This window comes from Anabrus simplex, chromosome 7 (assembly GCF_040414725.1).
Source record: "Anabrus simplex isolate iqAnaSimp1 chromosome 7, ASM4041472v1, whole genome shotgun sequence".
In the NCBI taxonomy this organism is placed as follows: Eukaryota; Metazoa; Arthropoda; class Insecta; order Orthoptera; family Tettigoniidae; genus Anabrus; species Anabrus simplex.
Genome location: NC_090271.1, coordinates 246,497,537 through 246,511,324, shown reverse-complemented (window position 1 = coordinate 246,511,324; position 13,788 = coordinate 246,497,537). Strand labels below are relative to the sequence as shown.

The 13,788-nt window shown below is 34.6% G+C and overlaps 1 protein-coding gene across 2 annotated transcripts in view; it reads left to right on the top strand.

The window, feature by feature from the left end:
* Positions 1 to 13,175, top strand: part of pinta (prolonged depolarization afterpotential (PDA) is not apparent) — a 127,911-nt gene extending 114,736 nt beyond the window's left edge. For both annotated transcript variants that reach the window (XM_067151651.2, XM_067151650.2), the window contains exons 6-8: positions 3,464 to 3,574; positions 6,710 to 6,815; positions 6,988 to 13,175. In XM_067151651.2, the coding sequence (XP_067007752.1) occupies positions 3,464 to 3,574; positions 6,710 to 6,815; positions 6,988 to 7,067 (297 nt within the window). In that variant the 3' untranslated portion in view covers positions 7,068 to 13,175. The remainder of the gene's footprint in view (positions 1 to 3,463; positions 3,575 to 6,709; positions 6,816 to 6,987) is intronic.
* Positions 13,176 to 13,788: the final 613 nt, after the last annotated feature.

Here is a 13,788-nt window from a genome sequence, read left to right as displayed (position 1 = left end):
AATAACCTTTCCTAAACCCAAACTGCCTTCTATCAAACCAGTTTTTAATTTTGCAAACATGTCTTATATAATCAGAAAGAATGCTTTCCCAAAGCTTACATACAATGCGTGTCAAACTTACTGGCCTGTAATTTTCAGCTTTATGTCTATCACCCTTTCCTTTATACACAGGGGCTACTATAGCAACTCTCCATTCATTTGGTAAAGTTCCTTCATGCAAACAATAATCAAACAAGTACTTCAGATATGGTACTATATCCCAACCCATTGTCTTTAGTATATCCCCCGAAACCTTCTTAATTCCAGCTGCTTTTCTAGTTTTCAACTTTTGTATCTTTCTGTAAATGTCATTGCTGTCATAGGTAAATTTTAATACTTCTTTAGTATTAGTAACCTCCTATATCTGGACATTATCCTTGTAACCAACAATCTTTACATACTGCTGACTGAATACTTCTGCCTTTTGAAGATCCTCACATACACACTCCCCTTGTTCATTAATGATTCCTGGAATGTCCTTCTTGGAACCTGTTTCTGCCTTCAAGTACCTATACATACTCTTCCATTTTTTGCTAAAATTAGTATGGCCACCAATTATGCTTGCCATCATGTTATCCTTAGCTGACTTCTTTGCTAGATTCAATTTCCTAGTAAGTTCCTTCAATTTCTCCTTACTTCCACAGCCATTTCTAACTCTATTTCTTTCCAACCTGCACCTCCTTCTTAGTCTCTTTACTTACCTGTTATAATATAGTGGGTCTTTACCATTCCTTAACACCTTTAAAGGTACAAACCTATTTTCACATACCTTAATAATTGCTTTAAACCCATCCAAGAGTCTGTTTACATTTTTATTTACCGTTTTCCACCGATCATAGTTACTTATTAAAAACTCCCTCATGCCTGTTTTATCAGCCATATGGTACTGCCTAACAGTCCTAATTTTAATCTCTTCCTTTTTTTCACATTTATTTTTAACTACGACAAAAACCGCTTCGTGATCAATAATACAATCTATTACTTCGGTTTCTCTATAGAGCTCCTCTGGTTTTACCAGCACCACATCCAGAATATTGTTCCCTCTAGTTGGTTCCATCACTTTCTGAATCAGGTGCCCTTCCCATATTAACTTATTTGCCATTTGTTGGTCATGCTTCCTGTCATTCGCATTACCTTCCCAATTGACATTTGGTAAATTGAGATCACCCGCTACAATCACGTTCCTTTCCTTATTATTTCCCACATGGATGATTATCTTATCAAATAATCCTGAATCAGCATCTGCGCTACCCTTTCCTGGTCTGTACACTCCACTGCCTGTTATCTTTAGAAATGAGCCTTACCCCTAGAATTTCGTGCTTATCATATTTAACTTTTTCGTAGCTTACAAATTCTTCTGTTCATCAAACCTAAGAAATATCTGAACAGCAATCTTTCTCAACAACAAAGGTATGTCAGTGATGCTGCAAGAAGTTTCCTGGGGGGATCAAGAAGGGACTGACTGGTGATGTTCCCAATTAATTTTCTTGATCAAATTTTGCCATGTAATCATTTGTAATCATTACATTAGTTTATGAGAGATCAGAACTAAATATTTGGATCACCTACTACATTCTTGTAAGTAAGATATCTCACATTATATCCATGGTCCTTGTGTGAAGTGATACATTATACAGATAACCTAAATCCCTCTGTTGACCCATTCAAAATGGCCACCTCTGTTGATAGAGGTTGGCATCTATCAAATTCAAAGAATGAAGAAATTACTGATTTTTATCTCAACAGACACCAAGTTAGCCAACGAATCATCATAACACTGTAAATAACCTTCCACATCCTAACAGTTCATCTGGTAACGAAATGACAACTGTCAGAACTAGTAAAGAACGTAATTCAAGGTTAAGCTATTCTGCTCCAATACAATCGTACCCCTTCAAATAACAAGTTATTGTAATTGAATCTCATATTGGGATCAGTATTAAAGATTTTTTGCTAGCTATAAGGAAACTTACAACCCCTAGTAATATTCAGATTGTTTTACGTACCAGTAAACTTATATCGAATGGAAGGATATGCATCTTTCATTCTAGTAAGAAAGCTGTTGAAGATCTGATATTGACAAACCTCAAGATTTTATTAAACAGTGTACACTGAAAATATGACCCCTTCTAACTAAGAACAAGCATCTTATATTATTAAACATCTGTCCTGTGATCCCAAACTATGTTATCGAAGAGGAATTGTTAAAACTTGGTGTGAAAATCATGTCTAGGATTACCCCAATTAGAGCAGGCTTGTCAATTCCAGGATTTTCCCACATTGTAAGCTCCTGAAGACAAATATATATTCAAAATGATTTTGGATGAACTCCCCGAATCCCTCCATATTGAATATGATGGTACTAACTACTGGATCTACCTATCATCTGTCTCTCCCACTTGTTTTCTTTGTGATACCAAAGGACACCTGGCCAAAGATTGTCCTAATAAAGTTTCAGTTCCAAAAGATGACTCCTCCTCCCATCACAATGTTAACCAAATTAACAAACTTAATCTCCCCCTATTTCCTCAACTTCAAAAGAATTCACAAAAGTCAGAGATCGCTAACTCCAAAAATGTCATCGGTACCTCTAGCTTTGTCCCAAAGGATATTCAACAAGCCACTTCACTGACCATCCCTGGCTTAACGCTAGCCAATTACAATATTACTACTCTGTAACCATCTGTAAGAGTTGCATTAAGACCTTTGAGTTAAAGTGACTATAAACAATCCTAATAAAAAAGAAAAGATGATTCCTGACTTTTATATGGATGGCTTAGCGCAACTTGTCAGTGTTCTTATAAGTGTATCTAGCTGCAGGTGGAGATGCAAACAAATTGGGTAGTGAACATTTCAAACTATAGTTTGTAAATGTGTTATAATAAAACAGTTTTGGCTTTGAATCTGCAACAGCCTGAAGTGCAGATCAATGATGATTGATAAATTGATTATATCTATGAACTGTAAAACATTTGCAATTAGCACACTTTAGTGGCTGTCCTTGTCTATAGATGAATTTTATTTAATGTCAATTTTGAGTTCCAAATTTTCCAAGTTCTTAAAAATTATTTAAGGAAAGACTAGGTACCGGTAAACAATTGATAGGGAGTCTGCCACCTGGGTGACAGCCCTAAATGCAGATCAATGATTGATTGATTTATTGATTGATTGAGATTGTTAGGAATATGACGTAAATTCAAGCTTTATTTATGCTATTTTGTTTTTGTTAGTTAAATCTCATTAGTTTAAGTGCTGTACTGATGATGATGATGATGATTTTTATCACTGTGTGTGTTTTAATTTAGGGGAACTAACATCATGGATATTAACCCTGTAAGATGAAAATGTGTTAGTACAGTAATAGGTTTGTTTAAACATTACCTTGTGTAATATTAACCAGATATGTTTTTTTTTTTTTACATAGGACTGTTACCCATTACGTACCAGAAGATTGGATTTCATTAATGCACCTATTTACGTTAATGTCATTCTCAATATTTTCCGGAAGTTTATGAGAGAGAAACTTAGAAAACGGGTAAGTGTTTCCTCTTTATTTGTGTGTAGTAGAGTATGTGTTATTTCCTTTTATTTATTACTAGCTGTAGTACCCGGCGTTGCTCGGTTATTTTTTGAATGTTTACCTTAACGATTTGTATTACCAGTTAGTTATGTGTGAAGTGAATTTTTAAAGAATTCCTTTTTGAAATGTTGATTGATATTTTATGATCTATGATGTAGTTTTAGAATTATTGAAATGTGTTTGATTTAAAGTTTTAGATTATTTAATTTTCGAGTAAAACTTTATTCAAAGATTCACAATTAAGTATTTATTATTTTCCACCTAGTCGATACACTGATTGCTTAAGGCAATTTAATGGTTAAAAGTGGTACATGTTTCGTATTTTATCAACATCTTCAGCCACATAACACTGTTTAGATGAAAAATATATAAAATTGACAAAGTAATGCTTAGGAGGAAGTGTCCTTAAAATTAACATAAGATTTACAACTTTAAAACAAACAAAAACTCAAGAGAAAATATATAAATTATTACTACAATTGTAGTGTTGTGTGGCTGAAGATGTTGATGAAATATGAAACATGTACCACTTTTAACCATTAAATTGCCTTAAGCAATCATTGTATCGACTAGGTGGAAAATAATAAATACTTAATTGTGAATCTATTGAAGTGCGATACGGACCATGAAACTGATTTTATGTAATAAAACTTTATTGTTATGGAAGTTTGAATTGACTGGGAAGTATTTGACCCTGTCAAAAATATAATAAGTGATAACGATATGTATTTACCCATCACACTATAGATACGATGTACACGATTTCAACTGTCATTAGGACTGCCACCAATCATCCTTGCGACCCCAAAAGCAGTGGATTCAACACTAATCTCGGTCATTTTAGACTACTTACTTTTAAGCCCATCTCAGACCCCTGTCTTAATGGAGGCTGAACATGGACTTTTAGCGGTATCCAGAGCGTAACAATAATTAATCTCAGCGACACATAAACAAAGGATTCAACATTAGTATAGGTTCTTCTACCACTTTTTCCACATCTGTGGGTTTCAGAGAACAAACTCCGTCTTACATGTGGATTTGGCCCTGTTCTGTGACCGGATGCCCTTCATGACACCAATCCTATATGGAGGAATATAATCACTATTGCGTGTTCCTGTCGTGGTCGGTAGTGTAGTATGTTCCTTGATTATGAAGAAGTGTTGGGACAAACACAAACCGCCAGTCCCCAGGCCAGAATAATTATTCACAAGCGATTAAAATCCCCTACCCAACCGGGGATTAAACCCAAGGACTCACTGAACCGAAGGTCGCTAGGCTAACCATTCAGCCAAGGAGTCGGACGACATTAATATAGGTTATTTTCCATTATTTTTACGTGTCATCCCCTCCCATTCTCCAACCTTAGCGGGGCTTGGGATGTTCCATCCGCACAGGTTTTTCTTTTCTCCTGATGGTCATCTGTATATAAAATTTCGTTGAGTTATTCTGGAACATACTCACATACAACCATAATCTCGGTTATTTTTACATTAATTTTCACCCCTTCTCAACATCCATTCTGATTGCAGCTGAAGTATGACTTAACCAGCATCCAGAGTGTCACAGTTCAGCTCAGCAACCTCATAAACAATGGATTCAACTTTGATATTAGTCGTTTTTGTTTATTTTTTTATTTCACCTCCTCCCCTAGGAGTGCTAGGGGTGTTTTCCTCCAACAGCATTTATTTCAGATGGTAAGTCATATGTGTACCAACACTGTATGAGGGCTATGCTGGAAGAATCATACATACATGCATAATTTTCATAAGTTTGGATAGTTTCCTTCTCTCCACTTCTCATCCTCATGTTCAATAAATTTCCAATTTCTTTGAAATCATTTCAGAAAAGGCTAGGAAAGCAACAGATAGGGAATCTGCCACCTGGGCGACTGCCCTAAATGCAGATCAGTATTGATTGATTGATTGATGCTGGCCGAATATGGACTTCAAAGACATCTGAAGTGTCATTATTCACCTCAGGGTCCCTGAAAACTATGGACTGCACATTCATATTTGTTGTTTATTATTTTAATATTTCACCCCTCTTTCTGTAATTTTTTAATAATTCAACTCCGCCGCTAGCGGTGCTAGCTGAATTGTACCCCTCTAGTAACTTCTTCCAGATAATTCATATATGTACCACGTTTGGCTGAGAGGTATGCTAGAACATGTACACAATCGTCCGCAAACTCGGTCACTTTCAACATTTTCTTTTCTTCACTCGTTCTAATCCCTTCTGCTGATTGGGACTGAACTTTGTCTTAAATGGCATCCAGAGTGTCACAATTCATCTCAGCAACCCCAAAAACAATGCATTCAACTTAAATATCAGTTGTTTTTGATTATTTTTACATTTCATCCCTAACCTAGGGGGCCAGGGGACACTTACCCCCACAGTATTTTTTTTTTTTCCAGATAGTAAGTGAAACTTGTATCAATATTGATAGAGAGCTATGCTGGAACGTACACACATACGTTCATTATCTCGGTCATTTTTGAAATATTCTTTTTCACCTTTATTCACCTACGATGCCAAAGGGGGTTCTTCTTTTCTTCATGGGGATTCTAAATATTAGTTCCTAATTAGTGTCAACCTCTAAGATCTTTTGCTATCATATTTTTCCTTCATTCCCGCCTAGATATACCTGCTCCCTTCACAAAGCTGCAGGTTGTTCTTATTGGGTCTTCTTGGATTTTTCCTCTCTCTTCACCTGGTAGTCCTAGAGTGGAGAGTCTGATTCTACCCAGCGCCTCACATTCGAAAAGTATGTGTTTAGCTGATTCCTCTGCTTCATTGCATTTCCTACATATTGTATATTGTCTCTTATTACTCCAGTTCTATGTACGCCAAATCTCCTGTCGTTCTAAAGCGAATAAATCAATAGGAGCTACTGCTGCTGCTGTGAGAACTGCAGGTTTGGACACTGTACCATATGCACATGCAATTCATAAAGCCGCTCTCCACTGCACTGCTGCCATTCTTTTCCGATACTTTTCAAACTTCAAAGATTCAGCCCAATTATTTTAATGCTGATAGGTTATATATTACCTTCTTAAATAATCCTTTCATGTAATTTCTTTTGGTCTCCAGATTCAAATCCATAGAGGTGGGCTTGGCAACCTCCACAAGGTTATACCACCAGAAATTCTACCCCATGAATATGGAGGTACAGATGGACCTCTTTCTGATTTAGTTGGTAAGAATGTTATATAAATTGTGGTATTATAATTGTCTTAAAATAAGAACTTGGCTGAGTGTTTGCTTCTATAGGTAAACAATTTCTATTAAGAGATTATTGAAGTATTAAGTTGGTTTTGTGTTTTAACTCACAAGTACTTCTGAATTTCATTGGAAAATTCATTTTGTAGACTACTGGAAGCAGCATCTGTTGGAGAAGAGGGATTGGTTTTTAGAAGATGAAAAGTACAAAGCAGATGTACCAGGATGAAGTCTACCTAAGGCAGCAGCCCTGTTTTGTGGTTCTGTCAATCGCTACAGATCTATTGAAGATGAGTTAAGTCTATGAGCATAGTACTAAGTAATAACTTTGATGAATATGGTACCGTATGTATACGAATAATCCCTGCATATTTCTTTTAAAATTTGGTGGCAAAATATTGGGGTGCAGGTATTATTTGCATCAAGGCTGATACAGTACTCCTGACACACAGAATTCTGGAGGCTGGTATCTTTCTGCTATTCTGTTGGAAACTCTGTTCCTGCCACCTGTGAGAAGTGTGCTATATATTTAGTGTCATTTGCATGGTGTTAGATTAAGTAGTATCATGTGTTTAGGATGGTTGGTGGGAGTTCTTGTTATAGGTTGTTCATGGCTAAAGAAGAGCTCCACTTTTTTTTAGGAGGCAGAGCAAATTTGTAAAAGTTGCAGTACATGATTGGAAGTAAAAATAAGGCTCATCTTGAACAGACAATGAGTAACTGCTGGCATTTTGCAGAAAGAAAGCAAAATTTCCTGAAATTGAAAACAGGGTATGTGAATATATGACTGAAAAGAGATAGTTTGGATGTGCAGTTATGAGTGAAATGTGTCAATTGAAAGCAGCAGCATTTGCATTGAAAACAGGATATGTGAATATACGACTGAAAAGAGATAGTTTGGATTTGCAGTTATGAGTGAAATGTTTCAATTGAAAGCAACAGCAATAGCAAGGGTTAAAAATGTATGGATTGTGAGGCTAGACACAATTTGTTCACATGTGTTCTTGTATGAAATAACTTCAGTTTTCATAGGAAAACTAGCAACATGCAACAACTCCCAGCCAATTATGAATAATAGAGTGTGGATCCCCACAGATCTGTTATCAGTTTGCATTAAAGATATTCATATTTACTCTTGCAAATTAGTAATGATGACTGGTCATTTTTATTGTACTGCAGTATTTATGGGTTTCAATATCAATATTTAATAAAGGTATACAAATACAAAGAATAACTTTTTTCAAAACTTTCTGAAATTAGGATGCAAAGGGTTATTTAATAGCAGGGATTATTTGCATATATACGGTACATACTTTATCATAGTACAATTCAATCATACCTCTTCTGGTCCTCAGGAAGTTGGTATTTCCTAAACAGTGGAAATTTAAGGTTAAAATGAAGCAAATACAATAATTAAGGTTTGATGTGGAGGGTAGGCACAGGTCAGTTTTCCTATAATCTCATTATAGCTGCTAAATGAAAGGGATTACAACTTCTGCTAATGGTAATGATTTGAAGTTTCTTCTTGATTTAAAGTTACATATTTAGATTATATAAAAAGTCTCTATTATAAAAATATGTATTCATTTCAAAATGTTACCTGTAATAGAATAAAACAATGTAATTATTTATAGACTAGACTGAAAATATAAAGAAAGTGAGAGAAGTCTTCTGGTACAGTGAATTTTACTGTCTCATAAGACTGATAAAAAGAATGTTAAACATGATGAATTATTCTGTAATGTGAAAAACATGCAGGACTTGTTCCTACATTAAAACCTCTAAGTTGATCTGTTGTGTGACTGAATTCCCCCTTTTCGGTACGCTTAGGTTCACATACCTATCAGTGACGACAAGCTATTATTTTATTTGCTCTTTGCAAAATAATATTATTCCATGCTATAAAAAGATGCTATTATTGATAGTCTATTATCATTATCAGGGCTGGAATTTCTATTTAAAGACATATTTGTTTATTCATCAGCTACAGTTCAGATTTTGTCATATCTTTACAAATTAGGATATTTGAAGTTATTTAAAACCTATTTTATTTTCCATATTTGTCCGTACTTCAGCTTTAGTACATGTTTTCACATATTTGAGGAAAAAGCACATTATTTACATAATTTAACATTTTATTTTAAATATCTTCCATACTAAGCGAGTTGGCCATGCGGTTAGGGGCACCCAGCTATGAGCTTGCATTAGGGAGATAGTGGGTTTGAACCCCACTGTCGGCAGCTCTGAAGATGGTTTTCCGTGGTTTCCCGTTTTCACACCAGGCAAATGCTGGGGCTGTACCTTAATTAAGGCCACAGCTGCTTCCTTCCCGCTCCTAGCCCTTTCCTATCCCATTGTCACCATAAGATCTATTTGTGTCGGTGTGACGTAAAGCAACTTGTAAAAAAATATATATATATTCCATATTGTATGGTTTCAAAGTTAGTCTTCACAGAAAATAATTTAAAATTTATTTTAATAGCATCAATAATTCAAATCTGGACTCTGGTACAAAATTTATATGAAGTGTGGAAAAAAATGTCTGCTGTGTGCACATTTTTCTTCCTTGTCACTCAGCCCGTTGTGACCAATATCGAAAAGGTTAAATTCTTGTTTTGTGATTTTAATTCTTATTTTTGTGGACTTCATATTTTAAGGAATAAATCTTTAACTGTACTATTATTTTAAGTATCAAAAGTTGATGTAATATAATCTCTACATTATTTGTCACCTACTTTATAAAAAGTTTAGAACATACTTTATTCCATATTTTGAAATTTATTATCGCATATGTACATAAATATTTAGCCATTTTATTACATATAAATGCTAACACTGATCATTATAATCAATTATATAATGATATAGAACCATTTGAAACCGTATATCTGCCCATTCACCTTCTCCTGCAGATTACTGTTCACCATTTTGGCATACACTTGATAATAAATTTTTTATTCCACTAACTACTTTTTGATAGTTTTTGGAGATGCCAGGGTGCTGGAATTTTGTCCTGCAGGAGTTCTTTTGCATTCCAATAAATCTGTTGACACAATGCTGATGTATTTGACCGACCTTCAAATACCACTGGACTGAGCCAGGATCAATTCTGTCAAGTTGGGGTCAGAAGGCGGGCGCTTCAACCATCTGAGCAACTCAGCCCGGCATACACTTGATACATTTGTACACCAGTGACATGGCTATATGTACACATGAGCACATCTCTTTTTTATAAATGCTTGTAGTTAATTCATAGAAAGAACTAGACAGATCTTTGTTCATCAGCTCCATACACTTGTATGTGGTTAAACTGTTTGATGGTCTTGTACCATATGCATAGAAAAGTGTGTTCTTGCGACTGTAAAGATGAACGTAACAGAGGGACAGACGTCCTTCTATTTGACATAAGGAACTATCTCAACAGAGTGGCTTAGAATAGGTATATCAAAGTAAATGAGAATCAGTCTGAAGCAATGGTTAATCAAGAATATTCAACCTGGGACTGAAGAAAATGTGAGAATATAAGGGACAGACAGACAGATGGACAGAATAAAATCTTTCCCAGATTGGAGGAATTATCAGACTCAGTTTGTAGTCATGTGGTTGCATTCACATCTTTTCAGGTGTGAATCTTAGGTAGAGAGGAAGAAAATAAAATTTAAATAAATCAAATAATCCAAAAATATACATTATAGAACATATTTACTGTATAGTAATTCACAATTAAGTATTTATTTATTTTCCACCTAGTCGATACAATGAATGCTTAAGGCAATTTTTAATGGTTAAAAGTGGTACATGTTTCGTATATTATCAACATCTTCAGCCACATAACACAGTTTAGATGAAAAATATATAAATTGACAAAGTAATGCTTTAGAGGAAGTGTCCTTAAAATTAACATAAGATTGACAACATTAAAACAAATTAAAATGTCATACAGACACAGATACGTCTTATAGCAATGATGGGATAGGAAAGTGCTAGGCGTGGGAAGGAAGCAACTGTGGCCTTAATTAAGGTACAGCCCAGGCATTTGACTGGAGTGAAATTGGGCTAAATATGTATCAAATGCTTCTTTACAAAATTGCATTTCACCATCAAAGCATACTAAAGGGTCGGCTAAAGCCTTAAACCTCTGTGTTATATAGAAATGTTGAAAATATTTTTCCCACATACAATTTTAAATTGCTTGACCTCTTAGGTGTTAAGGTTAACAGAACATTTGAGTAGATGTATTCAGTGGAAACCTAATTATGTTTTTGACACTGCTTCTAATCATGACATCTATCAAGATTGTCATTAAAATGAGTTAGTACATCTCTGTCAAACATTACTTCATCAGATATGCTGCAGCACATATTTTTAATACTCCGTACAGCTCCAACAGCCTTAATTATGCTCACATTAATGGTAAGTCCAATTTTTTAAAATAAATCTTGGCAAAGTTCTATAGCTCTCACAGCAGAAGGTCAATCTGAGCTTGTATGTCATCTGCAAATCCAGTTATACACACAGCATCAATGTCATATGCTAGTCTGTATCCACATTTATTTGCTGAAGTTCACGTCACATATTTCCTGATAAATAAAATTTATGGTGATATTAAAAATCAAAGGTGACAGTGGACTCCCTTGTGGTACACTTCTTTTAACTTCCTTTTGTCTTCAACAACAAGGAAAATTCCATATTTCTATAGTAAATTAACCATTAAGTGCAGTAAATTTCCTGATATGCCAATAGCCATTACTCTTTCAGTGTGATCAAGGACAATGTTATGAAATGTCTTTGAACTGATAAAGCTATAAAGCTACTTAACAACTTACCATATAGATACAAGAAATTCTCAGAGGGAAGTAGTATTGGCATGTAAAAAGAAGCAGATTAACATTATTAAATAAATGTTTTTCTACAGGATATTATTTTAAAATATTTTAGGAAAGAAAGACAAGAATATTCAATTTCATTGTTGCTATTTATTATCTCAAGATATATATTGATGTGTGATAGATCTTGTTAAATAAAACTGAAGATGATGATGATGACGACGATGATGCTTGTTGTTTAAAGGGACCTAACATCTAGGTCATTGGCCCCTAGAACTGAAGTTCTTACTTAGTGTAAGATTATGGAAGAATTGCTCAGTGTTGTATAATTCTCATGGTATTGATAAGTACTGGTATTAAAAATGGAAGAGATGTTTAACTGACCAATAAATTAAAACAATCATCACAAACAAATACTGCTTTGTTCTCTTTTTGATAATATAACATTTCATTTTTCTTTCTGCTTAGAGAGACAATTACTGCTTTAGTTTGAAATTCAGCAGTCCAATCATTACCAGTGCAGAGTAAACCTTATTCCAGTAGTTTATAAAGAAGTTTAAAACTGAATGTAATGGCCACCAAAACAGGAAATGTAAACTTGATTCGAGTGGACCAAGTTAATGAAATGTATCCATATAACAGAATATCAGTAACAAATGTCCAGTCTAAACAAACTACTGGAGACATTTAACAGTTACTAATAAGTCATCCAAATAAACAAGTACAGCACAGTCCTCCTGAGGTCTATAATGTCTAGCTATACCATAATTGTAAAGAGTTTATGCAATTTACAGAACAGAATTAAATACACTGTGCTCTCCAAAAACTGTTCATACCTCTGCACCATCTGATATGAAACCTAAATATCCATGTATACTGACTGTGCAAATAATGTGTGAAATTACTAAGAAAAGAATATTAACTGAATGCTAGTTTAATTTTTGTGTAATTTGGAGAACAATTCAGAAGGTATACATTATTGAAGTATCTGTAGGCTATATTGGAAGCCAAGTATCCCTAATCATGTATTATTAATTTTACAGGAGCGTTAGTGAAAGGACAACATACATATAACATAGGACAATATTATCCTTCTTCATTTTGTATTCTATTCTTCTTCAGACGTAATACAATATGGCTCTAAATAGAGCACAAAAATCTTATTATAAAGTTAAATTTTGGTGAAAGGATCTCTTAGTTTCAAGATAAAGGGTTGGACACACCACTTTTTTTTTTTAATCTAACAACTTTCATTAGTTGAGTTGAGAGTAACTCTAACTTCGATACGTTTTGTTAACAGACTCACAAAGTTCTACCTTCTGAAGAATCTCATTCTTCATTAGTGATTACCTTCAATTAATAAACATTACATGTACTCATTTATATTTAGATATTTCTGTTTGTAGTTTTCCACAAGTATTCCTGAATAATAATTGTGTCACTATACTATTTAAAAGACATTACTGAAATAAAATGAAAATAAAAAGGTGATGGTTGTTCACAAAAATCAATGTGGCTGATTTTATTTTACCAAAATATTCATAAAAAGCATCTTTGTTGCTCAAATTGTTAGACAGCAACCTTTCATCACTGCATTCAAAGTTCAAATCTGGAAGACCCCATGTGCAGGACAAAGTGAAGTCATGGCAAGTTTTTTCTGGGATATCCAGTTTCTACAGTTTACTTCATTCAATAATCATTCATAATATATCAACACTGCTGGGGGGTGTGTTAACATGTTCAGTACCAGCTTTTCAGCGGGACACTTGAATGCCTGGACCAGCCATTTTCATACCAGGCCCTCTTAACGTGCATCACTTAATAAAATTTACCATTACTCCTGAACTATAACTGTTAGAAACATGATACTTTGTGCTTACCTCTAGTAGATACTGAGGGTGTGATATCGGGTATCACAGTTTCCAGGGTGGAGAGGAACACCCCACTTATTGCAGTACCATATTGTTTCACTTCTAACTTTGTTTCTTATGCACACTCTACACTTTCTTGAGGGGGTGCTCTTACTTTTTACAGGAGGAAATTTAACAAGAACATGTTGCTTCCTTTATCCATCAAGCCAGAAAACTGGGTCCTTTGTTGGTGCCCATCGTGGGGGTGGGGATT